This window comes from Rhinolophus ferrumequinum, chromosome 17, assembly GCF_004115265.2.
Source record: "Rhinolophus ferrumequinum isolate MPI-CBG mRhiFer1 chromosome 17, mRhiFer1_v1.p, whole genome shotgun sequence".
In the NCBI taxonomy this organism is placed as follows: Eukaryota; Metazoa; Chordata; class Mammalia; order Chiroptera; family Rhinolophidae; genus Rhinolophus; species Rhinolophus ferrumequinum.
The window spans coordinates 8,271,452-8,297,739 of record NC_046300.1 but is presented as its reverse complement, the minus strand read 5'-3'; the positions used below and the strand labels follow the sequence as shown (position 1 = coordinate 8,297,739).

General features: G+C 53.1%; 1 protein-coding gene across 3 annotated transcripts in view; it reads right to left on the bottom strand.

The window, feature by feature from the left end:
- Positions 1-26,288, bottom strand: part of SCAP (SREBF chaperone) — a 49,914-nt gene that overhangs the window by 2,327 nt on the left and 21,299 nt on the right. For all 3 annotated transcript variants that reach the window (XM_033132547.1, XM_033132548.1, XM_033132550.1), the window contains 14 exons: positions 18,162-18,291; positions 8,771-8,928; positions 7,759-7,979; positions 7,546-7,651; positions 6,850-7,022; positions 6,353-6,479; positions 4,912-5,024; positions 3,896-3,990; positions 2,632-2,730; positions 2,252-2,470; positions 1,085-1,461; positions 543-731; positions 269-470; positions 72-187 (listed from right to left, as the gene is read on the bottom strand). In XM_033132547.1, coding sequence (XP_032988438.1) covers positions 72-187; positions 269-470; positions 543-731; positions 1,085-1,461; positions 2,252-2,470; positions 2,632-2,730; positions 3,896-3,990; positions 4,912-5,024; positions 6,353-6,479; positions 6,850-7,022; positions 7,546-7,651; positions 7,759-7,979; positions 8,771-8,928; positions 18,162-18,291 — 2,325 coding nt within the window. The remainder of the gene's footprint in view (positions 1-71; positions 188-268; positions 471-542; positions 732-1,084; positions 1,462-2,251; positions 2,471-2,631; positions 2,731-3,895; positions 3,991-4,911; positions 5,025-6,352; positions 6,480-6,849; positions 7,023-7,545; positions 7,652-7,758; positions 7,980-8,770; positions 8,929-18,161; positions 18,292-26,288) is intronic.

Sequence of the window (26,288 nt, the reverse complement as noted above, 5' to 3'; positions counted from 1 at the left end):
GAGGGCAGGGTGAGGGTGGCGAGGACAGCAGGGTGAAGGGCGGTGGGGCACAGGCAGGGACGAGCACCTACCCCGGGCGTGGGATGCGTGTGAGGCAGTCCCCGGTCTGTGCGTCCCACACGCACATGTGGCCTGCCAGGCAGCAGCTCACCAGCAGCATGCCATCGCTGGCCAGACACTCGATGTCCTGTGGGGGGCACAGCAGGCCATGGGCACATGCACCGGCACAGTCCGGCCCTGGCATCCCCACCGCCCCCGCCGCACTCACCATGAGGTGCCCGCGCAGCACCAGGGGCACGATCTCCGTCTCAGGCGGCGCATAGCCGTAGTCGTCGCAGGGCAGGTCCCCGCGGCGCCGCCGGCTGGACCCGCCGCCAGGCTGTCCGTAGTTGCGCGGGCAGAGCACACGGTAGAGGCACAGTAGTACCAGCACAAGGACGATGCCGGCAGCCAGGCCGAGCGCTGCCACCCTGCGCCAAGAGGGATGTGGTCAGGCGCGCCCGGGCCCCTCCCGCTGGCCGCCCCTCCCTCGAGGGCCTTACTTGTACAGGGTGACATCTCTGTGGGCCTGTGCCACACCTGGCCCCTTGGGGCCAGCCTCCCAGAGTGCACCAGGCCTGGGCTGCGGTGGGGGCCAGGCACTGCGGCCATCCTGAGGGTGCCGCCCTTCCAGGGCCTCCCTGGGGTTCAGGCGAAGTGTGACCGGGATGACAGGCAGCAGGCTGATGTACCTGTGAGCAGGCGGTGGGCAGCCTCAGCCAGGATGCCCTAGGAAGGGTCCCTGCTGCTGCTGCCCCACCCAGGAGCCTTTCTACACAGGACCCGCCTGCTCGCCTCCACGACCACCCCCTCCGGAAGTCTTCCCCAAATGGGTGGTGGGAGCACAGGAGGCCCCTCCCCGCCCCGGCTCTGGCACCCCAAACTTGCTCGGTGATAGACACAGCACCCAAACCCGTCACTACAGTGCAAGCTGGGAAACACAATTCAAAACAGTGGGTGTCCCATTTGAGGGGGTGGGAACGCTCTGAGGACAGTGAGCGACACCAGCAGGCGGAGAGGACGCAGCTGGCACAGCCCAACCCACCTCTTGGCCAGTGTGATGTTGTAGTAGCTGAAGAGTGTCGGCCAGTGGCGGAACGACAACTTCCTCCAAAGCTCCTCATCCTCAGGCCCCCAGGTTACCTCTGGGGCTGGGCTGTCGTGGACACCCTCTACCGGACCCCCAGACTCGGGCGTCTCTCCTGGCAACGTATGGTTCTCGGGAAACTTAGGGCCATCAGGTGGGAAGATGGAGAAGGCAGGGTCCGGGTGGCTGGCGGGCAGCACGCCACTAGGCACAGGCATGGGAGTAAGAGTGCCCTCGCCCAGTGGGCTCTGTTCTGTCACCTGGGCAGCGAGGTAGGTGCGCAGCCCTGCTGGGTCTGTGTACACCAGGATGCCAATCCAGACAACGGTGCCAGCCTGCATGGGGTATCGGTACTCAGCAGGGCCTCTGGGAAGAAGGGGCAGCCCCAACCCCCAGCAGCCTTGGCCCTCCTGCCAGAACGTGGCTGACCTCAGGCCTGGGGGTGCGGGACAGGGCACGGGCCCCAATCCGTCCTCCCTCTGCCTCTCCAAGTCCTCCCACGATCACCTGGGGCCACCTGCCACTGGAGGAACCTAGTTCATTTTCCATGGTCAGGGTTTAGGTTTCTTGGCCGAGACAGAGAAGCAAACTCAGGTTTGATGAAGCAGCTCCCCATCTCAGCCGGGACCAGAAAGCGCGAGCACTCCCACGGCCGGCACGGCCAGAGGGCCGGCTGCCTGACCTGTTCCAGACACACCCACGGGTCCTAGTCCTTTGGGGCCTCCGCCTCGCTCCCTCCACTCCCAGCAGCCAGCCCAGCGCGAGTTGTGTTGCGCAGCATTTTGTGATGCCTGCACAACGGCAGATGAACCCTGACTGGGGGGAACCATGCTGGTGGCTCCCTCCCCAATCCCCATGTCCAGCAGGTTCCTGCCCTGGGTCACTGGGGAGATGACTCCTCTTCTACCTGATGACCCAGGGCTGCTTCCCCCAGAGGCAGGCTTGTCACCTCAGAAGCCACGGGGGTCTGGGCAGGAGGGTGCGGTGGGCAGCTTCCCAAAGGCAGGCTCCATGGGGCCATGAGGGCCTGAGGAACACCCCCCACCTCCAAGGGAAAGCGCAGAATTCGAGAGGGAGCTGAGAGCTGGCCCTCGAAGGGCAGGGCAGGGCAGGGGCTGGAGGTACCATGATGAGGCGCTGCGCCAGGCGTGTACGGGCCAGGAAGTAGACGACGCGCAGCCTCTTGGGGAGCCGCAGGTTTCGGAAGGAGGACGGTTGCAGTGTGATGGTGTGGGGTGTGGACGGCCGCACAGCAAGCTGCCGCTCCAAGCGCACCGGCCGCCCCACTGGCTTAGCTGGGGGCAGGCAGGCTTCAGGGGGCAGCCGCTTGTTCAGGTCCGCCAGCTGTTGGAGGTGCAGCAGTCAGGGCCCAAGGCTGCAGTCCAGTGGCTACCCACACGGGGCCGGGCACGGCCCCTGCCCGAGGTCTGTACCTCTCACCCAGAGATCCCTGAGCACTGCCAGGGCTGAGGAGGAGGGTGGGGCAGGGCTCAGCCCACTCCTACCTCCATCCGACGAATGTCAATGGACAGGACAGTGGTGAAAAACAGCATCTGAAGGAAGAAGTCAGACACCAGCCCCACGACAGCAAAGAGACAGAACTCCTGGAACCAGAGCAGACAAGGGGAACTATGACCTTAAGGCCCAGCACCCTAGAGAAGCCGTCCCCTCCTGCAGGCACCTCAGCATCTGCAGGGCAGTGGCAGGCAGGGCACAGCAGAGATAAAGAGAAGCCTATTACTGAACCTGGGAGTGGCCAAGGAGGGGCAGTTCCCGTCGCTCCCTGCCTGCCCACCAGAGGGCAGCAGAGACCCCTCTCACAGGCTGAAGGGTGGGTGCTCTCCCCCAGCTGGAAAGCTGAGCCCCTGGCCCTGCTCCCCTGCCGTGGACCAATACCTACCCAGAGTCCAGGCCTGACCCCATACAGGGATCTCAGAAAAGCTCCTGGCCAGCGACTGCACGGGACCCATGAAGGGAGGGTCCTAAGAGACTTAAATCTGTCCTAAAACTGAAAAGGGTCGTCTCTGCTTCCCAAGCTGTTGGTAGATGGAATTTTCTCAGATTTAAGTTGTTTTCCTCCCCAGCCAGCATCCACTCAAATCGGGTAAGATGAGGGATCTAGCACATGGTGGCCCAGTGGCCATGTCCCAAATCATGTCAGCCAGCTCTAACGTGCCAAGTCTGCACAGTGTCTCTGCAGAGGCCATCTGGGGGCAGAGCCTGGAGCCTTGTGCTCTCTGTTCTCCCCACACCTCAGCAGGCCGGCCAGCCTTGGGGGGGCAGGGGGGCAGACATGATGTGTCACACCCTTCGTGCAACTCCTCCCAGAATGCTCGGCAGCTGTCTGGGCTTCTGACTCCGGGCAGGTCCACCTCTACCTCTGCTCACAGCCCCACAGCTGAGCGAGGGCACTGCCAAGAGCAGGAGCCTCTCTGGGCAATGGGTGGTGGCCCTCCTATGGTAGGGGGTGGACCAGTTTAGGGGCCCCGGGGTTCTGCCTGAGAAATGGGTAACTAGGTCTCACTGGAAATGCCTCCGCCGAGCCCCCTCCTGCCATGTGGCCAATGAGAGCGTACGAGAACAGGGTTAAAGGCCGTGCCTGCCTGGCCGGGGGCTCCATCCTGTGAGCCCTGCACACTAACAACCATCCTGGCAGCACAGACGTCCGTCCCATCTCATAGGGAGGGGGGCCCCTGTGCATGGCTGCATAGCTGGGGAACCCAGCAGCTGGTCCCACATTCAGCTAAGCAGGGGGCCTTGGGGCCTTACCTGGATGGCGGGCACGAGAGTGAAATAGCCAATGAGGATGATGCCCAGCTCTGTGGCCACGTTCTTCATGATGGACCAGCTCTCGCTGCTGAGACCTGCAGAAGACAGGGCCACGGGGCCAGCACATGACCTCTGTCCACCATATGTGCACACAGCCTCGTGGTCCTCAGAGGGCAGACACACGGGGAGGGCGCTCAGCCTTCTGAGGCAGCCGCTCCCCCAAAATGCCCCAATCCTCAGGACTGCTGGTTCCCGGGCTCCCAGGTGCTGCCATCACTGCACAGCTGCTGCAGGAAGGGGGGCTTGAAAGGTACGGGGAGAGCTAGAACCATCAGAGGGAGAGGCAGGGTGTTGAGACGAGCAGGCCCACCGGCCACATGGCAGAATGGCTCGAGAGATGGAACAGCCAGCCGCCTTCTTCCTCAAGCCCCTCCCCCTGGCTAGCCCCTGGGGCCCCAGCATCACGGTCGCAGTGTGGGGCTCTGAGCACCCAGTGGGTAGGGCCACTGCCATGCATGCCCTGGGAACTGCACTTCTGGTGGGGCCCATGCTCCCACAGAAGCTCCGAGGTCTGCTCCAGCCGTTCCCACAGGTGTGGGAGGGGAGGTGCATGAGTCCAGACCTCGGGGCTCTCCTTGGTGCCTCAGAACTGCAGCTCCTGCCACTGAGGCCACAGGGGGCTTTTCTGGCAGCTGTGGAGACAGCAGCTCTGCAGTGGGCAGCTCCAGGCCGACTGTGGAGGACTGAGGCAGGAAGAGAAGTCACCAGGTGCCAGCCTGGACAGGGGCCACCAGACACCGGAGCCCCGCAGCTGGGTCTGTCTGGTTTGCTTTCTTACTGACACATGAACCTGGACAGTCCAGTCTGACGACCAGTCCGCCAGGGCATGTGCTAACAAGCTGCCAGGACCTGTGGCCACCAACTAGTACACAGGGGGCCAGAGCAAGGAGGCTCCTGAACAGGGGAAGCGCAGCACAGCTCCCGGCCCTCCCAGGCCACCCCCACGCCCCCATTACCTTGGGCAATGCGCAGCTTCACCTCGAGATCCACGGGGGTCGAGACCACGGACTTGGTGAGCACCAACACGTTCTCCAGCCCAATAACCACCACGAGGTAGGGGAAAATCTCGCTGGGGACAGAGAGGGTGGGGTGAGGACAGTGCGAGGACGCTCCCCAACACGGCTCATTCTCAACAGGCCTGGGCTCAGGGAGGCCATGGGCTTTGCCGCCTGTGGTGGAGGCTGCCGAGTGACTCCCACCAGCGTGGGGCAGAAGCCCCGCCCTCCCCAACAGGGCCTCTGTCTACACAGCACTCAGCTTTCAGGCCAAGTGGAGAGCAACTATCCCCATCTCCATCTATCCAGCACAGTGAGGAGCGCCGGAGGAGGCCCCCTGCTGCCCAGCTGCCAGGCACCTCTCCCTGCCCATCCCACACAGACTGCTGGCCAAGGCCCCTCCGAAGCACTCCAGGCCAAGCCACTGACTGACGGAAGGGCCATGAGAGCAGCCTAAAGCCCGGCTCGCCCCTGTGGAGAACTATTCTTAAGAAAACTACGAGCTACCTGAGGCCGCAGGCTCACTACTAGACGGACTGTGGGACGCCCGCACGAGGACACAGGCCGAGGTGAAGCTCACCAGGGCAATGTCTGCTGTGCAGCAATGGAGGTGTGGGCTCGCTGGGGGGAAGGGGGCTGTCAGCTTCAAACAAGGAAGCAGGTGTTCTGTGAGCAAGGGAAGGAACAGAAAACACATCGCTGTCTCTGCAGCCAGCCTGACAAGCCAAGGTAGGGGACAGGCCAGTGGGTTAGTACGGACAGGCGGGCAGGGCCTCGTCACAGCCAAGGAGACGGAAGCCTGAGGACAAACCCCAGGAAGGGCTTCCAGCCCAGGATTCAGAGAGAAATGGCAGGAGAAACACATCAATGGAAAGGTGCCGGTTTACAGAGGATGCTGAATCTTATAAAAAGCTTACTCTAAAATCCTAACTATTTTGTTAGGCATTTAAATGTTTTACTAGTAAAAAAGGAAGACATGTACCCTCTCTCACATCATCTGTGGCTTATGCCATCAAGGAGCAGTATGTCTGTGTACATACAATATGTAAACACACACATCCATGTGCACACGTATCTGTACACACATATGCAAGACAGAGCCATATATATCCAAGCACACACACACACTTGTACCCACGTAGAAATACTTCCCCATATACACAAACATATGCACATATGGACATATACACATACATGTATTTTATATACCAATATGCTATATATACATATGGATGAATACAAGCCAGGTAACTTGAAGTGGAAAAAACATACCTCTTAAACATCAAAACAACAATATGAAGATATGGGTAAAGCAAGTGTCCAGCCCAGGGCAGGCCCAGAAGTACAAGGCTCCGTGACCTTAGCCCGCGCTGTGGTCCGGTGGCGCGTGTTGGGGACCTACCCGCCGTTGAGGGTGGGCGTCAGGCCGAAGAGCGTGCAGAGCCCCACCGACATGAGCAGAGAGCTGAGCACCGTGACCACGGCGGCGAGGGCCAGCCCCCACTTGGACTTCACCATGTCAATCTTGCCTGGAGGGCAGAGGGGGCACATCAGGCAGCAGGTCCCCAGACTTGGGCACACAGGCCTTTGACGGAGCTGCCAGGAGTGGAGTGTGCCCTGACCATCGGGGAAGGGAAAGCCCCTGGGTTAACCAAAGAGGACGGCCACGGCCACTTCCCCGTCTCAGGGACACAGCACCTCTCGGTCTTTTCCTGAGAAGCCAGAGGAGCCCTGGACCCAGCCAAGCCCCGGGGGCTGCTGGGGGACGAAGCCCCGGCTTCTGTGACCACAGGGCGTGTGCCCACACCTCCACCCAGGCCGCCTCCAAAGGCAGGGGAGCCAGCGAGCGGGAAACGCCTGCTCCGTGTGGAGAAAGCCCCGCCTCCTGCCGTGACCTACGCGTGGAGAAGTAGATGTAGGCAAACAGGATGATGTAGGTGGTCACGAGGGGGATGAGCTCGGCGATGCCAATCTCCTCCTTGAAGTGCACGTGGACCAGGCTCTCCGCCCGGAGGCTGCAGTTGGGGCTGGGGTGCAGGAGCATCAGGCGGGCGCGCAGGCTGCCCAGGAACCTGGTCATGGGCGGGGGCACACGGGCTGTCCCTCTTGGTCCAGGGACAAAGACAATCCCGGGAAGGGGGTCCATCAGGGCCTCCCTCCCTGCGTCGGAGGGAGCTTCTCTGTGGTGGGGAGGCTTCCCCCCCTCAGAGTCCAGGGCGCTGGGAGAAGGAGAGCTGCCGCGGGTGTCCCCGCTCCTTCCTCAGGGCCCTTCCTCACCCAACACACCATTCGACTGCCAAGGGCCCAGGAGAGCCCCGCCCTGTTGGGGGGCTGCCTGTGGGACCCAACCCAGGCTCCAGAGAGACCCGTGGGGCATCAGAACGCTACTGGTCAGCCCACCTTAGCCCCTTACTGCTAACCCCACTCAGATGTGTACAGACAGCGACCTTCGGGCTGAGGGTTATAAACATGTCACCAGGAAGCCTGAACACTGCCAGTGCCCAGGGGCCCTCTGGACACTGCACCAGAATGGGGGTTACTCTACGCCTCATCTCATTCGCAGCCCAGGCAGGAGCTGCGTGCCCACAGCCTTACCTGGCATGGTAGCGCTGGAAGACCAGGGTAATGGTGTATGAGACCATCCTCTTCCTGGTGTACAGGCTCACCCCGCTGTACTTGCCGGGAACCCCAAACAGCAGGTCTGCAGACAGAAACCCGCAGGTCCTGGAGATCCCCCACGGACCCAGCCCCACTGCCACCCCCGATCTGCCAGAGCACCCCACTAGGAGGACGCGGCCCCAAGGGTACCTTTGAGTGTGGCTGAGGTCTGCAGCGTTTTGGGCTCGTGCTGGTGGATGGTCCGGATAATGTCAGGGTCGGCATGGAAGTGTTCCCTGTCATTCTGCCAGAAGTTCGCAGGGGACAGCAGCAGGCATCCATGCTCGGGCAGCAGGTTCCGCAGCTTCCGGAGGCCCGGCAGCAAGTCGGTCACCTGCAGGCACACCTCCTCCAGGCTCCTGGTCCCGGAGCTATGCAGGAGACAGGATGAGGCATCTGCTGTGTTTGCCAGCACAGGGCAGACCCACTGCACGGGTGGGGAACCCTGCCATCAAGTTCCCAGACGCCTGGCAAAGAGCCTGAGGATGAGGGCAGCCAGGAAAAGTTCTGACAGGTGGTCAACACCATGGTGTGGCTGTCTGACCTTCGAAGGGGCCCCAGGGCCGGTCACCTCCGAAGAGATGCTGGTTCCGGGAGCAGGCATAGCCCCTCCCACTAAAACACCTGGGCTAATTCACGGGGCAGAGCCAATAGGGTGAAAATTAGGGGGTTCATTTCTTTCACCGAAATGCCTATCAACACCCTCTGCTAACTGACACCAGCGGTAAAGCAGCCTGTGAAGCCAGCATCCTCCGGAGACCCACAGGTGGGCTGGGGAGCAGCGCCCGGCCTGGGGCTCCAGAAGTGCATTCCCACGGAAAGCTTGTTCTCATCAGCACGGCTACCACAATTACATTCACATGTCACAACCCCTCTGCAGGAAGCTACTGGCGACACAAGTCAACTGGCTCTCAGCTCATCACAGAGTCAGCCCAGTGTACACCTCTGTCTGACACCTGAGAACAAAGCTCAGGGCTCTGTCTGTGCCACCTGCCTAGGCCCAGGGGGAATGCAGCCGCCGTGGACCTGCAGGACGCTGAGGGATGCAAAGCTGGCTCACCCACCAGCCTTCTCGTTTGATTTCTGCAGAGCTATACTGAGGACTGCACCTTCCTGCCGTACAGAATGGGATTCCAGGGCCTGGGGTCCCTGTGAGCGATACCTGTCTCTCAGCACGTGGTTCCGGATCTCCTCCACCAGCTGGAAGGCTCGAGACAGAGGGGAGCGGAACACATCTACTGCCAGGAGGTTCTTGTGCCAGGGAGACACTGAAGATTTCACAAAGATCTGCTGGACATAAGCCACCGGAGCACCCACATACTGCAGAAGAAATGGGGGAGGGAGCACAAGGTCAGCTCAGCGCAGGAGGGAGAAACATGGGTCCATATTCATACTGAGCATCCACTATGGGGCCCAAGGGACAGGCCTCCAAAAATGAAGGCGTCTGGGCCAGCCCGGTGGTTCAGGCGGTTAGAGCTCCAGGCTCCTAACTCCGAAGGCTGCCCGTTCGATTCCCACAGGGGCCAGTGGGCTCTCAACCACAAGGTTGCCAGTTCAATTCCTCGAGTCCCGCAACGGATGGTGGGCTGCGCCCCCTGCAACTAGAAATGTCAACTGGACCTGGAGCTGAGCTGCGCCCTCCACAACTAAGACTGAAAGGACAACAACTTGAAGCTGAACGGCACCTTCCACAACTAAGATTGAAAGGACAACTTGACTTGGAAAAAAATCCTGCAAGTACACACTGTTCCCCAATAAAGTCCTGTTCCCCTTCCCCAATAAAATCTTTAAAAAAAAAAAAATGAAGGCATCCATAAGGGGTGTTTGTTTCCCATTTATGAACCATTTTCCTACACATTTCCCAATAGACCAGGGTCAGCAAACTGGCCCACAGGCTAAACCAAGCCTGGTGCTTGCTTTTCTGAATAAAGTTTTACTGGGCACAGCCATGCCCACTCCACTCCGTACTGTCCACGGCTGCTTTCACACACTGAGGACAAAGTGCATGACCCACAAAGCCTAAAACCTCCACCATCTAGCCCTTTATGGAAAACACCTGCTGACCTTACAACAGGCCATCGCTCCTAAAAAGGTGTGTACGTAGTCTGTCTTATTGATCCTGGTTTTGCCACTTGCAGGTCAGCGGGTTTTGAAGATCAAATGACCCCATTTTAAATCCCCACTTTCGAACTGCATGGTCTTAGAAATGTTTGCAATTTCTGAGTCTCAATGTCCTCATCACGAAAGGGGGATAATGACATTCCCCCCACAGCATCCAGAAGACGCATGCGCGCGCGCACACACGGACACATATTCCTACACAGGTATGTAAACAGCGCATGTGGAGGTTAACGTTAACGGATGTCGCAGCAATTGTTTCACTGACCCCACGACTCTCCTATGAGAAGCAAGATGACTGCCTAGAGTTTCATGACTCAAGCAGGGTGGTGCGAGGATGTAAACCCACGTCTCCTCACTGAATGTCACATGCTTTTCCCACTAGAACCTATCGTGGGCCCTTGAAGGGCTAACAACTTAAGTGACCAAAGTGTTCACACGTGTAACAGGCGAGGAGTAACTGCCAGTGATGGACGTGTCATGGAGCACCACCCCCAAACGCCGTACGGGTTAGCCGAGGTGGGGCTGCAGCCAGGGGAGGCGCTGAGTGGAGCCATGAGGTAAGGGCCGGCCTCCGAGAAGCACAGTCAGCCGCACGGCACACAGGAGGCCCGTCGGGCAGTAAGCATGGCGGCTGGAGTGACAGCCGGCTAGGCGGCCTGACTGAGCCGACCAGGAGAAGCCCTGAGTATCGCTGACAAAAGCGGCGCTCTGGCAGACGACCCTGGAGTCGTAGTGTCATGCAAGTGCAGACAGACAGACTGCCCACAGCCATGACGCGCTGCGAGGCGCAGCCTGGAGGCAGCCGGGCCTGCAATCAGGACTCTAAGGGCAGGTATGCAGATGAAAGGAAGGTCATTTAGCCACTCGTCAGGTTATCACATGATGATGCCCTACTCCAGGTTATTACACAAGCAGGAGTCAAGATGCTCAACAAACAGCAAGTTAAGGGCCCCTGGGTGCAAACAACCCGAAGCAATCACCTGAGCCTTTGTGAAGCTCAGGTTTATGAAGCTGTGTCCCAGAGAAGGCTCTGGGGACCTTTGTCCTGTGTACCAGACTCAGCCCTCTAGAAGCTGCCAGGAGGTACAGAGGTACCTGGGCGGATCTGGCTGCCACAAGCTCTGACCAGAACAGCAGCTCATCAACTCAACACATCACACGGGCCTGATGGGGGAGGAGCCACCCAAAGAAACCAACAGCTCTGCAATGAGAGCCATTCCCAAACGATCACCCACAAACCCTCGGAAGGACGCAGCATGTCACCCAGGGTCACCATGGCACTATGGAGCCGCCAGCCCTAGGTTTGTTCCCCTTCACACAAGACTGTGATTCTGAACATACCATCTCCTCTGCCCGCTGCTCTTCTCGGACTCTCCACATCCCCCCTTAGCCCACTGAGACTGTGCAGCGAACCCTCAGTTTCCAGGCGGGACAGCTGCCTGGCCCCCCAGGCCATCTCCAGCCCCTTCCCACGCAGGCTGCCTCTCCCAGCCAGGACCATTCGGCCACCACTTCAAAAAAGTACCAGTGAACATCCTCGAGAATCAGAGCTCTCTTTCTGGGTTCCAGGGATGGTATCAAGAGTTCTAAGAGCACCCCGCTCCCCAAATTTACTCCGATTTCTGCTTGGCAGTGCATTTGTTATCACCATCATTTGTAGAAGGATCATGGCTTTCATCAGATTTTCTCAGGAGTATGTAACCCCTTTGCCTTAGACTTCTCTTTGTCCTGTGACCTGCCACCAGTCCTGGGTAAAATCCACAGCTCATTTGCTGTCACTTCCCAGCTGGTACGCCTCCCAGGACAAAAAGCACACAGACACGAGCCTCCTGCCCAGCCTCGCTCTCAGCCGTGACGGGACCTCCCTCTGCGGGCCGGCGCCATTCATCCTCATCGACTTCCGATGGAACTTTCCAAGCAGCTATCCCACATCTTTCCAACTCTTTCAAGATCTTGGTCCTGTCATTTGATACGATTGTGTCAAACTCATATGCAACATCCGAGCCCTCAACCTGCCTCTTCTGGCATCAGAATTCCCTTATGGTGGTTTATTCAACAGGCACTAGCCTAATTCTTATCATTTCCAGCAGCAAACCCTAAGCCAAGTGGTCTACTTGGGAGGTGCAGGAAACACAGAGAGGGAAGGAGGACTACGAGCAGGGAAAGGAAGGCAGCCAACAAAGGGTGTTACTGCACAAGTGGCCTCTGTGGATAAGGGGGTTTGGCTGAGTTACCCCACCTGAGGAGAATGAGGTGTTATATACCAACTCCTGTAGTCACTGGCTGAGGGCTGCTCCTAGGGGCACCAGTTCTCAGGCCTTCTGGGCCAGAAATCCTCCGACAAATGAGGTGCGGATGTTGGCAGCTGGAAGGCAGGCGGGAAGGCAGGCAGGAAACGGCAGCCAGGGCCGTGGGCAGGGCCCACTCACTATTCTGGGCCCTATCATAATCCCGCCTTGACAGTCAAGTGAGAAACAGACATGGAAACAGATGACACGCGGTATCTGAGGTGGGTGACAGAGGACGCATGGGGCCAGTGGGGCCAGATGCGCCTGCACAGAGGGATGTCCCCTCACCAGATGGGGCCGTGGCAGACAGTCTTCTAACATGGCCCCCAGGAGCCCCACCTCCTGCTGCCCCAGTGTGACCCCCTCGAGAGGGGGCTGGACCTGGGGACTTGCTTCTGACAAACAATACAACAAGTGATGAGCTGTCATGTTGGAAATTAGGTTACAAAGGACTATAACCCTTGAGGACATTATGCTATGTGAAATAAGCCCGTCACAAGAAAACAAATGTAAGTGATTCCACGTATATGAGGTACGTAAGTAGTCAAATTCAGAGACTGAAAGTAGAATGGTGATTGCCAGAGGCTGAGGCGAGCAGGTAACAGGAAATTATTGTTTAACAGACACAGACTTTCTGTTTTACGAGACGAAAGGAGTCATGGGGACAGACGCACAACATGAATGTATTTAATACCACTGAACTGTACACGTAAAAATGCTTACGATGGTATATTTCATGTTGTGGGCATTTTGCCACAATAAAAAATAATTGGAAGAAAAAGGAAGACTATGACTCCTCCTCCGCCCCCCTCTTTTGGAGCTACCACTCTGATGAAGTCAGCCATATTGTGAGCTGCTCTGGAAAGTTCTACGTGGCAAGGAACTGAGAGGACCTTCAGCCAACACCCGGTGAGGAACGAAGTCCCAGAGCAGCAGCCTGCAAAGAGCCCAAGTCAGCTTGGGAGCAGAGCCTCTCGTCGGCTGTGAGATAACTGCAGCCTGTTAGACCCTGAACTAGAGGACCAGATAAGACCAAGTCTCAGAGAAATAAGAGGATGTGTCCAAGGACACACAGCTGATGGGAAGCAGAGCCAGGGTGAAAGCCCAGGGCTAGCCAATGCCCAAGCCTGTCTTTTTGTCTACAGCCAACCTGCCTGGGTAGTTCTAAACCATGTGAGTCCCCACGGAGAACAGGACACGATGGAAAGGCCCAGCACAAGCAGCGCAGGAGGGACGCTGAGTCCTGGGGACCCATGGCCACCAGTGTTCACACGAGGCCCCTGACCAGGGCTCCATGGAAACCATGTCCAGGCCCAGCCAACACAAACACCAGTGCTGGCCCCGGAAGCCCAGCCTGCTCGGTGGACGTGCCAGGCCAGGCCTGGCGTGAGCTTCGGGTTTCATGATGACCTGGTCTAGGGAACCAGGTCAGGGCAGGAGACCTCAGGCTTGGTTTCTGTTGTTTTATAACACAATCCTTCCTTCACATTTCGAAAGAGCAACCTAGAGCCGCAGGCATTTTACCTGTCTACTGACACATGCTGGGCTCCCTGCAGAAGGATACAGAAGACTCCTGTTACTCAGCTCTTCTGAGAGACAGGGCTCCTGATGGTTGTCCTCTAGTCCTGGGCAGGCTGGGGGTGCGCAGTGGAGGGAAGGACATGCTCAGGGGACCCACCTGGCTTCAACTTCTAGCTCCAGCCCTGGCTGTCCCGACACCCTCTAGGCCTCCCCTCCTCACTGAGGGAAGCGGGACGAGAATCTCCAGCCTCACGAGAGATCACTGCGAGGACCATCCACACGTACCCACCCAGTAAAGTATCCGGCCAAAACCATGTTAGTTACATCCAGTTACGTCACTGTCTTGAAGCTATTAAAATTGGATTTGGTATCTCCTTCAGATCAATCCCTCCTTCCGTTTCATACCTTCCCTACCCTTCTCCTAGGCGTCATCACCTCCGTCTCCAAGTTTCTCCAAGTTCAATCCAATTGATTTTACCACCACTTCCATCATGTCACTGCCGCTGAGGGAATGGCTTCCCACCGCCTCCAGAATTCAAGTTTAAACTCCATATTCCAGGGTTCAACGTGGGCCCACCTACCATGCTCTAAGAAAAATGCCTCGCTTCACACTCCCTGTCTCCTGAGTAAGCCAGGCTGTTTCTTTATTCAACAAGAAACCTTTCTTGAGCACTTACTATGTGCAAAACATTGGACTATACAAATTTGAATGAAACATGATTTCGACTGGGCTGCAACACAGAGCACAAAGGCGAAGCAGGGTTCACATCTGCAAGCGAGCTGGGGAAGGCTTCCTGGAGAGTGACATCTGAGCTAAGGGGCAAAGGGCAAGGAGTGCAAGCCTGGGTGCACACCCAAGGGCAGTGCAAGCACAATCTTTGTTCTCTTCCTCCCTGCTGTGGCCAGATCTGATCAATGACAATGGTGATAACCACAAACATTCGTGGAATGTGAGTGACGGGCCACGCACTCCACTAAATAAAAACCTCCGCACTCTCTCGCTTAACCCTATCACAATGTGGAAACTAAGGCAAAGGTGGTAAATGACATGCCCAATGTCACACACCTGGGAAATGGAAATCTATCATTTCTGCTTTGCTCTTCTCTTCCTCTTGTAAAATCATCCCCTTCCCAGAGGGAACTGCCCTCCCCCAAGCCCGCTGATCACTGATCACAGTGAGTCCAACACAGGGCGGGCCTAACTCAGAGCCAAGGGCCTGCAGAGCTGACTGAGTCCTCCCTGCAGGCCGTATAAAGGTGCCACTGAGGGTGCAGCCAGCATCCCACAGGGGGAACCCTTCAGTGAAAGGGAAGACAGAGAGCTACACAGAAAGAGTCATCTCCAGCATACAGAAAGAATTACAATTCAATTAAGAAATCAAAACAACTCAATTCAAAGTGGGCAAACATTTAAACACACACTCCACAAAGGAAGATATTCAAATACAGTTAAGCACTTGACATTAGTCATCTAGGAAACACAGATTAAAACCACAATGAGATTTCTCTACACAGCTTTTAGAAAGGCTTTTTAAAAACCCCACAGTACCAAGAACTTTACAGACCAAAAACTGAACTTTATGGAAATTTAAAAACTAATTTAGGAGACTGATAGACGTGAAAAGAATGACAGTTCACCTCTATAGCATTCCTCCGAAAAACCCATAACCCCGTCTAATCTAGAGAAAGACAGACAACTCCCACTTGAGGACACTCTACAAAATACCTGATCAGCATGCCTCCAAACTGTCAAGGTCATCAAAAACGGAGTGGCTGAGAAACCCCCAGCCAAGAGAGGCCTCCGGAGACGTAAGCTAACTGTAATGTGGTCCCCAGGTCAGGACCTCGGGAGAGAAAATGAACACTAGGTAAAAACTAAGGAAATCTGTTTTCCTTAGTTTCTCTGACTTCCCTTGTTTCTGACGACCTTGGCAATTTTCAAAGGGCTGGTCAGGAAGTCCCTCAGTCAGGATTCGTCTGATGTTTTCCTCATGATTAGACTGGGATGTGGGTTTGGGAGGAAGATCCCGGAGGTGCAGCGCCCTCCTCGTCACACGGCAAGGGCTTCGACCGTCTACCTGACGTCTCCCTGTTGAGGGTGACACTTCTCAGCTTGCTGGACAGGTGACTGCCAGGCTCCCACTGTACAGTGACTTTCCTTCCCTCCATGCTGTCCTTTCCGGAAGTCACCACGCACCGCCCACACATACGGAAGGGCAGTTATACCCTACCTCCATGAGGGCCGAGTATCTGCATAAACTCTACAATTTTTTGCCCAGGTTTGTCTATTCTCATTTACTTATTTATTCAATCATATGGATTTGGATATTTGTTTTACACTTTGGGTTATAATCGATACTACTTCATTTTGTTACTAACGATACTTTCTTTTCCAGCATCGGCTACTGGAAGCTCTTCCAGGAGGTTTCTGTGTCCCTCTGGCATGTACAGCATTTATTTTAAACAGACATCTTTGTTTTTTCTTCCCAACCAGATTGGGATCTCCTCGGGGGCAGGGAGGCTGTGTGTGTCCCCTAGATCACACTACTGGGCACACTGCTGCAGACATGCGATGAACGTGTTGAATAAAGGCAGGAAGAACAGAGGCCACTGGGTCCTGGGCACAGACGCCTGCACTGTGCTGCTCCACACCCGAGCCTCCTAACTGCCCTCTGGAAACCACCCTCTCTCATGCCCAGCCTGCTGGTGATGCCAGTCCGCAAAGCACCCCTCTTGGCCACATGATCTGCGAGGGGGACAGGCAGGTAACCTCATTCAGAGCCAGCCAGGCACCTGCCCGTTCTCTACTGGCCTGGATATGGCAAGAACATGGAGCTGAAGCTGCTGGAGCCTGTTTCAGGGAGACCACGAGTGGAGCTGACCCAGAGCTGAGAGATGGGACTCCTTCTCAGGCCCAAACCAGGCTGTCCTTGAGTCACCCTGAGTTATATAACCCCTCCCACCCCCAAATTCCCTTCTTGCTTACTCTGGTACAGGTTGAGTTTTCTGCTCCTTATAACTAAAGCCGTCCTTACCATTCCTGCATCACTGAGCTGTATTTTTACCATTGACAGTCAACGGTGAGACACCTGATCACTGAGCTGCATGACACCAGGTGACAGCACCGAGGCCTGGTCTCCTTCTCGGTCATTCAGGGGATGGAGGCTCCAATCAGAAAGACAGAAAACGGACACTCCTCTTATTCCTGAGACCTCAAGTTATTTTGTACTCCCACTTACTATGACCATCTCAGACCAAAGGGCACTAAGGAAGTTTAAAGAGCTCACAAACAAATATTCCCCCAACAGCCATATCATTAGACATCAGGCCGTGAACTCTACTAGTCACGGAACATGCACAGAGAGCACCTTCTTGTGACGGAACCATGACTTCCTTTAGGGGGAAAACTGCACCAAGAGGTTAATGAGGGTGAAAGGTGTGAACCAGCAAGGTCCTGTGTCAGCCCTGGCCCAGCTGGAGCCTAAGTTACAGAACTGGTTCCTGCTGGTATCAGACCCTGCTCCTTCTCACCTCCACAGGCAGTCCCATTAAGCCTGTGTACTTGCCAGTGACACCACCTATACTTTCGCATGTGCCTATCTCACCAGTTATGTGTGTATTTCAGCAACAGTAGAGCCAAGTTTATAACGAGTGACCTGGCTGCTATAGTACCCGAAAAAGAAACACGAAGGGATGTGCAAGCAGTATCAGGGAGGGGTGGGAGAAGAAGAGCTGTCTCCTGCGCTTTGGTTTTCCTCCTCAACAACAAACTGGGGGAGTCCGGCCCCAATCCATGGGACCAAAGCATAACACGTGCAGGAAGACACTCCTTCCGTCACCTGGCAGGTAAAAGGTTTAGAGACGAACTAATCATGCTTGTAAGATTTCCAAATAATGAGACCGGAGTTACGGTGAGTCGGGCCCGGCACCTGAGGCCTTCAACAGAGACACTGTTTCTCCCTCGTTTGCATCAGTGCTCAGCTCAGGGACGGTCAACTGAGAACAGTGTGGTCTGAGAACAGTGGGCTCAGAAGTCAGGAGACCTGGAGTCCAAACCCAGTGTCGACCCCATGTAAACTGAGTAACAGGCACTTCATCACTCTGGGCCCCAGCTTCCTAAACTGTAAAAGAGCTTTAAAAAAAAAAACAAAAAACCAACCCTTTTTACCTGAATGGATTATGAGGATAAAATAGACCCAACAGGTCTGAAAAAATCAGGTGCGCACTGCAAACAGTGTGTCAAGACTGTGATGAGAGGACCTTGTCTAGGGACGTTCACAGGGTTGTCATGAGCCCCTGCAGCAAGGAGGAGCTGGCCTGTTTGCCAGGGCGCTGCCCGGGCCTGTGCACCGTGTGTGAGCAGCCCACCTGTCCCAGCTGCCCACAGCTACAACCACAGACCCCCGTTTTTGTAGCACAGTCACACGTGGGGGTCACTTGGTGCTCCCTTTCAAAACAGGTTGTTCATTAAATGTGTAACTAAATATTTCTGGTGTCTTTATAAAGCTGTTCCAGGGCACGTATTCACCAATGAAAGGCTGACCCCCTTACGCATGCTCACTCGCAGAGCCCCTGCCTCAGCCAATCCCTGGGGCTCTCCTCAGTGACACACTGAGCACCTACCCACTCCGGCTGCTCACTAGGCTCTCCTGGTTTGTGGTCAGAGGTCACACGTGGGGGTGCGTAGTCCTTCACGGGGGTGGTGAACTCAACGGGGCCTGTTCCTGGCAAGGGGAGTTTCAGCAGTGGATAGCTGGGATGAACAAAAAAGGAGAGAAGAGTTAGGAAAAGATGGGTGATGCAGTCCCTGTTAGGACTGTACAAATGTACAAAACATTAGAATCATAAAACTTCAGTGCTGGAAGGAAACTTAGAAGCCACCTCGATCAGCATTTTTCAAACTCACTTTTAATCACAGAGAGCTGACAAGGAAGCTCAATTGATAAAATAGACTGGTTAAATATTTTTAGAGACATAACAAAGGCAAGATGCTAAACAAACAGACAAACTTGTCAAATTAAACATAAGTAAGACAACAAAAAACTGGGGGGAGAAAACTATAAAAATCCAGAAGGATCCTAATTCAGATTGCTGGGCAACTGTTCCAATTTGAAGGGACAGACCATGAAAACTGTGTAACGCACGGAAGCTGTGGTTCACACTCAACTGTGCTGAACAGAAGTCAATGGACTCACCATCCACAAAGGAAAAACCCTGGCTTTACACACAAAAGTTGGAAAATGGATGTGCATTTTGTTTCTGGTCTCACTTTTTAAAAAAACTTTTTTTTTGAGAATTAACTTTTTCGTGCACAATGCACAAATCTTAAGTGTAACAGTGCGGTGAATTTTGACACATGCATAAACCTGTGTAACCACTACCTAGATTAAGCAATAGAACATTTCCAGAACTTCAGAAGGCAGCTTTGTGACCCCCCACCCAGTGAAGAGCAATCCCCGCCCCAAACCTCTATTAGAACTTCTAACCATAAATGAATTTTACCTGTTTATAAATGGCTTACAAATGAAATCATCGATTCCACTTGTGCACTCTTGTGACTGGCTGCTTTTACTCCGACAATATCTGCTTGATTCATCTACATTGATATGTGTATCTCATTCTTTCCCATACATCTGCACTTTTCCATTGAATGAGTCTATTACATAAAGTACATTTACTACTCGAGGTACACGCGGCTGTTTTCCAGTATGAGCTATTGAGAATAAAGCTACTATGATTATTTTTATATATGGCTTTTGCTGACCGTAAGCACTCATTTCTGTTACGTATGTTCCTAGAATGAAATTTCTGGGTTATAGAATAAACATATGCTTAGCTTTTGTAGGTAATACCAGTTTTCCAAAGTAATTGTACAATTTTATGTTCCCACCAGGAGTGTGATGGGAGTTCCAACTGCTCCAACTCCTCGCCACCTCCTGATACTGTCAGTCCAACTAATTGTCACCGTTTAGAGGAGGTAGTGATAGATCTCAGGTCGTCCTGGGTAACAATGTTGAAAATTCTTTCATATGCTTAATGGCCATTTGGAAAGATCCTCTTCTATTAAGCACCTCTTCAACTCTTTTGACTGTTTTTTTAATTGGGTCCAACTGTCTTTTTCTTATTTATTTATAGTTCTTACATATCCTAGATATGAGTCATGAGTCCTTTCCACAGCTGTAAATTTCCCTTAGTACTACTTTCACTGCATCCCATAAGTTTTGGTATATTGCATTTTTGTTTTTATCATCTCAAGGTATTTTCTAATTTCCCTTCTGATTTCTTCTTTGACCCACTGGTTGTTTTAGGATGTACTGTTTAATTTCCACATATTTGTGAATTTTCCAGTTTTCCTTCTATTATTATTTTTAGTTTCATTCCACTGTGACTACAAAATATACTCTGTGATTCCAATCTTTTTAAATCTATTAAGACTTATTTGTGGCCTAACATGGTCTATCCTGGATAATGTTCCATGTTCACTTGAGAAAAATGTGTATTCTGCTGTTGTTGGGTGGAGTGTCTATACATGTTTGTCAGGTCCAACTGATTTACAGTATTGCTCAAGTCCTCCATTTCCTTACTGATCTTGTCTGGTTCTTCCACCCATTATCAAAAGCAGAGTACTGAATTGAATTCTCCATCTATTATTATAGAATTCTCCATTTCTCATTTCGATCTGTTCATTTTTGCTTCATATACAGAGGGTGCTTCATATATACACTTTAAGAAAACTGTATTAAAATTGTAATACTCAATATATACCGATAACAAAAGATGAATACAAGTGACGTTTGACTTCTGCAATTACAAGAGGCGCTCAGTGGTTACCATCAGTGTCCAGACACTTCTGATTGTGGCGAACAGTGTATATATTTTTTTGGCACTCCTGGTATTTTGGGGCTCTGTTGCTTGGTATGTGTATGCTTGCAATTGTTATATCCTCTTGCTGTGTTGAAGTAATCAGTATATAATGTCCTTTCGGTCTCTTATGACCTTTTAAATGTTGTCTAATGATGATATAACCACTCCAGCTCTTTTCGTTACTGTTAGGCACGGAATATCTTTTTTCCATCCTTTAATTTTCCAACCTCTTTGTGTTCTTATATACAAAGTGTAGACTATATCTAAAGTTTCTTGTAGACAGCATATCGATGGACTCTGTCATTTTAATCTAACTGTCAATCTGTGTCTTTTAATAGGAGAGTTTAACCCACTTACATTTAATGTGATTACTAATAAGGAAGGATTTACATATGCTATTTAGTTGTTTTCTATATGTCTTATATGATTTTTGTTCCTCAATTCCTCCATTGCTGCTTTTTTTTTGTATTTTGTTGATTTGATTGTGTTTGGTAGTGTGCCACTTTGATTCCCTTCTTCTTCCCTTTTCTGTATATTTTAAAAGGTATTTTCTTAGTGGTTACCTTGCGGATTATAATTATTAACTTGTAACAACCTGGATTGAACTGTGTGATAGAGGGGTCCAACAACAGATTTGAGAAGGCAGAAGAAAAGATCAGTGACCTTGAAAATAAGACAACTGAAATTATCCAATCTGAGGAGCTTAGTTTCAATACTAGGAGCTTAGTATGCAAACATTCTGTTTCTATATATATGTCTCTCCCCTTTCATATTATTATTGTCACAGATTACACTTTAACTATTGTATGCCCATTATCATAGATTTAAAATTGTTTAATAATTTGCCTTTTAAATCACAAAAAAGGAAAGAAAGAAGTTACAAAGCAAACCAAAAGCACAATAATACTGGTTAACTTTACAAGTATTTATTTTTATGTTTTTCTTATATAAATAACTGTCTAGTGTCCTTTCATTTCAGCCTGAAAGGCTTCCTTTAGTGTGTCTCGTAGGGCTGGTCCAATGGTAACAAATTTCTGCAGCTTTTGTTTATCTAGAAATATCTTTTCTTCTTTATTACTGAAGAATAGTATTGCAGAATACAGAAATCTTGGTTGAACTGGGTTTTGTTTTGTTTTTTTTCCCCCATTCAGGACTTTAAATATACTATCCCACTGCCTTCTTTCCTCCATGGTTTCTATGAAAAAAATCAGTTATTAATCTTATTGAGAATCCCTTGTATGTGAAGAGTTGCTTCTCTCTTGCTGCTTTCAAAAGCTAAAGCTCAGTGCCAGCCCAGTGGCTCAGGTGGTTGGAGTGCCGTGCTCCTAACACTGAGGTCACTGGTTCAATTCCCACATGGGCCGGTGAGCTGCACCCTCTACAGCTAAGATTGTGAACAACGGCTCTCCCTGGAGCTGGGCTGTCATGAGCAGCCGGAGGTCGGCGTGAGCTGTCATGTGCTGCCATGGGGCTGCTGTGTGCTACCATGTGCTCCCAGGAGTGGCAGGTAGCCAGCGTGAGTGGCCGGCAGCCAGGGTGGGCTGTTGTGTGCTGCCGTGTGCTGCCATGAGTGGCCGGTGGCCAGAGTGAGTGGCCGGCAGCCAGCTTAAGCGGCCGGCAGCCATCATGAGTGGGGCAGCCAGCGAGAGCTGCTGTGAGCTGCTGTAAGCAGCCGACTGGCGACCAATCGCCTCAGCTGGGGGGAGCGCAAGGCTCATAACACCAGCCTGGGCCAGGGAGCTAGACTGAGAAACAACAGCTTGAACAGGAGTGGGGGGGAGGCGGAAAAAGGGGGGAAAACAAAGCCAAAGTTTAGCTGTTTGGAGGTAAGTATCAGGGCTGTCTCTGGACCTGGCTAAGGTCCTGCTGCGGACAGCTCCACACAACGCACGGGCTGACCCCTAGGCTCTGACTCTAGAGAGGCGTCACGGGGCACGGAGCTAACACTGCTCACAGGAAGAAGGCAGGCAGTACATTTTATTTATATTCACTTTCCACACAATAGCTGCTCAAAACACACTGACTAAACTAAAAGCAGCCTGTTTCTCAGATTGAAATACTAAAAATACCTGTGAATTCTAGGAGTCTAAATATTCCAGCAGGAAGAGAAAAGAAGGGCAGCACACCCCACAGCATCCATTTTCTTAGGATAAAGCCTCTTAGGAAAAAGTCCACAGGCCTGGAAAGGCTTAAAATGGCTCACAGTCATCCTCCAATCTTGCCCTGGCCGCCACAGACAACTGCCTGTCTCCCGGTGAGGTGCAGAACTTGCTTCTGAGGCTCTGCACGCGCTGGAACACTCTTGCCCATTCTCTTCCTAAGCAACTCATCTCCAAGGCCTCAGATGTAGTATCACTGGCCACAGGAAGTCTTTCCCCTTTTCCTAAAGTCTGGGTTGGGGCCCCTCCTCCAATGAGCTGCCAAAGTCCCCAGTCACCCCAACGTGATTCTTACCACTAACAGTGGGCCTGCCTATTTCTGTAGCAATGATGACGGTTCCGAACTCTCACTGAGCACCTACTCCGTTCCAGGTACAATGCAGGTGCCTTCCATCTATCTGCTCATTTCAGCCTCACCACAAACCAATGAGGGCATGCAGACGCTACATCCTCACTAGAAAGTGACAGAATTAGCATGTGAACACAGGTCTGTTCTTGTGTCTTAACCATCACACTATACTTACTAACTCGTATTATGTTTCTGATGTGTTTAAAAACTTAAACCATACATTCCTTTTAATACAGGCAAAAGAAAAGCACCAAGAAAAAGACTCTACAAAAATGCAAAATGCAGGGCAATCATCACCGTCCATGGCTACCAAATTCTAGACCAAAAGGAAAGCCTGAAAGAAAAGTGTCAAGGAATGTTCAGAAGTAAAAACACTCACTTTTCCAAGGTCAGAAAAGAGACTAAAGACATTTGAAGAAAGAAGTGGTGGATTTCTACCACCACCCCCACATCGCTTCCGCAAAACTCACTCCTATGACCAGATTAGATCGTGGCTTACCCTGATGTGACAGGGCAAAGGAAATGAACCATGTCTCCTAAATCTCCCCTGCCTTTCCTGTCTCAGCTGCACCCATCCAGCTGCCCAGGCCACGCACTTTGATCTTGACTCTTCTTTCTCCCACAGTCCACATCTGGTCCTCAGAAAATCCTGAGGGCTCCACTGTCAAAATACAGTTGACCCTTGAACATGGGTTTGAACTGCACAGGTCCACTTATACGTAGACTTTTTTTCAACTGACCCGTCCAGTTCAAACCTGTGTTGTTCAAGGGTCAACTCCATGGCAGGGAATCGGCGTATGTGGAGGGCTAACCGCAGTTATACATGGTGCCCTCATCCCCTGCATGGTTCAAGGGTGAACGGCACATCCAAATTCAGCCACATCTCACCACTTCCAGGGCTTTCTCTTAGACGGAGCGACCACCACCTCTCACCTGGAGCCCTGCTCTAGCCTAGCTGGATGCCCTGCCGCTTCGTCTCCCATTCAGGACTGGATCTGCAATCCAAGTCTCCCCCCACGCCCCAGCCCACACACCTGTCTTTAGGGAAGGAGTCTGCTGACCCCAGCACAGACAGTCCAGCCCCCACCCTCAGGCGGGGGTCTCTGAGCTGGGTGTCCTGCACTGCTCTCAGCGTTCCCCAGGGAGATGACTCTCGGCTGCCCGTGCTGGTGACTTGCTGGATCGTGCGCCTTCTCCTCCATCTCACCTTCCCACCTCCCTACCGGTGTTCACTTCCTCTCACACATAAGCTACATGCACTCAAGTCCTTGTCTCAAACTACAATGCTCCCCACCCTCAAATGCTGGCCAAACCCCTGCTCAATCTTCAAGGCAACACAGCCTCTCTGCGGCTCCAGTCTAGGCAGCAGGGCACCTCTCTGCCCTGCACTCCCAGTGGGGTGGCCTGCAGACACCGATCCCAGCCTCCTAGTCATCTGCTTGGTTAACGTAAGCAACGTGGGGACCGGACATGCCATTTCAATTTCTGTATCCCCAATACCAGCCACATGGAAGACGTTTAAAACATGTGTGCTGACCATTTACTACCAGATGCCCTATGCAGGGCTGGCCTCCTGGGTGTGCAACCTGTGTGGCTGGCTGCACAGGACCCCACGGCGCTTGAGTCCAAAGTTCTGCAGGCTCTAAGGAAATTCTTACTACATTTCCCTTTACACCTGTGTTTTGTAACTGAAGTCCATCACAACGGAGCATGTGCTGAGGGTCTGGAGTGTAGCTTCACACATGGGCCCTGAGACAGGTCCTTGACGACCAGCTCCCTGCCCCCCGGCACCCCAGGACCTGCACTTCCCCTCCCTGTCCAAGTATCCCATTGGCTGTCGCACCTGGCAGGGGCCTGAATGCACAAACCCAGAGAGTTGGGGTCAGATGTACATACCCCAGCCGTGTCCTGGGACAGGGTGAGGTGACAGCCATCCCCTATCCCAGGCTGGCAGCACCATAGCACATCTGGTGGATGTTTTGGCAGGGGCAAGCCTTTCACCTATCTAAGTATGTTTTAGTGCCTTTAATGGTACTTTCCCCTTGCTTTTTGAATAAGCAGCCCTGGGTTTTCATGTTGCATTGGGTCCCATAAATTACGTAGACGGTCTTGGCTCCATATCTCCTCCCATTCTGTCATCTGTGATGGGGAGCTGAGACACTGAGGACGCACAGAAAGAGCGACCACAGAAATGACACTCAGAGAAGACGATGCACGAGACACCTCTCTGGAGACGTCAGGGGTGGGAGATGTTCACTCTTCCCTTGTCAGGGGAGACCAATATGAAAGACTGGAAGGGGACAGTTTTGAGATCTCCTGCTCTCTCTTATATTGAGGAAATCTGGGGCGGTAAAGGAGTCTCTCATCTCCCACAGGCCTTTCCAAGCTTTCTCCCAGCTTGTTTGTGAGGGCAGGGGTCACGTGTGCTGGGGGAACCTCCAGCTTTGCAATGCTGAGCAGGGCAGTGCCCTGGAGCTGGTCCTCTGGGCTCCCGTGGAGGCTTTCGGGCAGAGGTCCATGGCGCTACAGGACTTTGTTCTCCGTTATCAGCGTGACTTTCCAAAGTACAAGCACAGACAGGGCTTCCGTTACTTAAGATTCCTTTCTTGTTCACAAAAAGAGAATATAAATGTGACTAGAGAGTGGCCACATGGGCACAAAAAGAGGGAACTTGTGACACAGTCCCGGTAGGCAACCCCCACCCCCAAAGGGGCCAAGGTGATGATGGGCAACCCTGAGATGTGGGCAGACAGGCAGAGAGGCGGAGAAGCAGAGGCCACAACAGCTGAGATGTCCAGCCTTGCCCTGAGTACTGTTTTCCTCCAGAGGAAAAGGAGGAGGAAAGGGGCCACGTCTATTCTCGAGCCCCACAGGCTTCAGGTTTAGAATTCAGGCCTCATTGGGTTCCAATTTGCTCTCCAAGTCATAACCCACCTTCTGTAACCATGAGCAGCAGGTTGTGGAATTACAGGTGACCCAATGCCCTCACATTAACCTCTGACCTGCATGGAGGGGGCCCGGCGAGTGGGCGCCCAGGCACTCCTCCTGCACCCCATGGTGCCCCCACCACACCCCAGGCGGGTCGGAGCAACCACACTATCAGCCGTGCAGGGCGGCTGCTGGTCAGACCTCGGGTCCGGGTGGCTTAGCCTCTAGGAAATGTAAACAGACAGCTCCTGCCACTGTGCCCACTTGCTACAAGTTTCACCCAGAGTGACCCTGGGGTGATGAACGGGATTGACAGCCCAGGTGGCTCAAGGGCAGCAGCCCTGGGTTCAGGATGAACAAGTCTCTCCTTCCAGGAACAATAAAAGGTAACTGAACGGAACCCAAGTATCTTAAACGACTAAAAGCTGTCTATTACCCACGCTTTGCAGG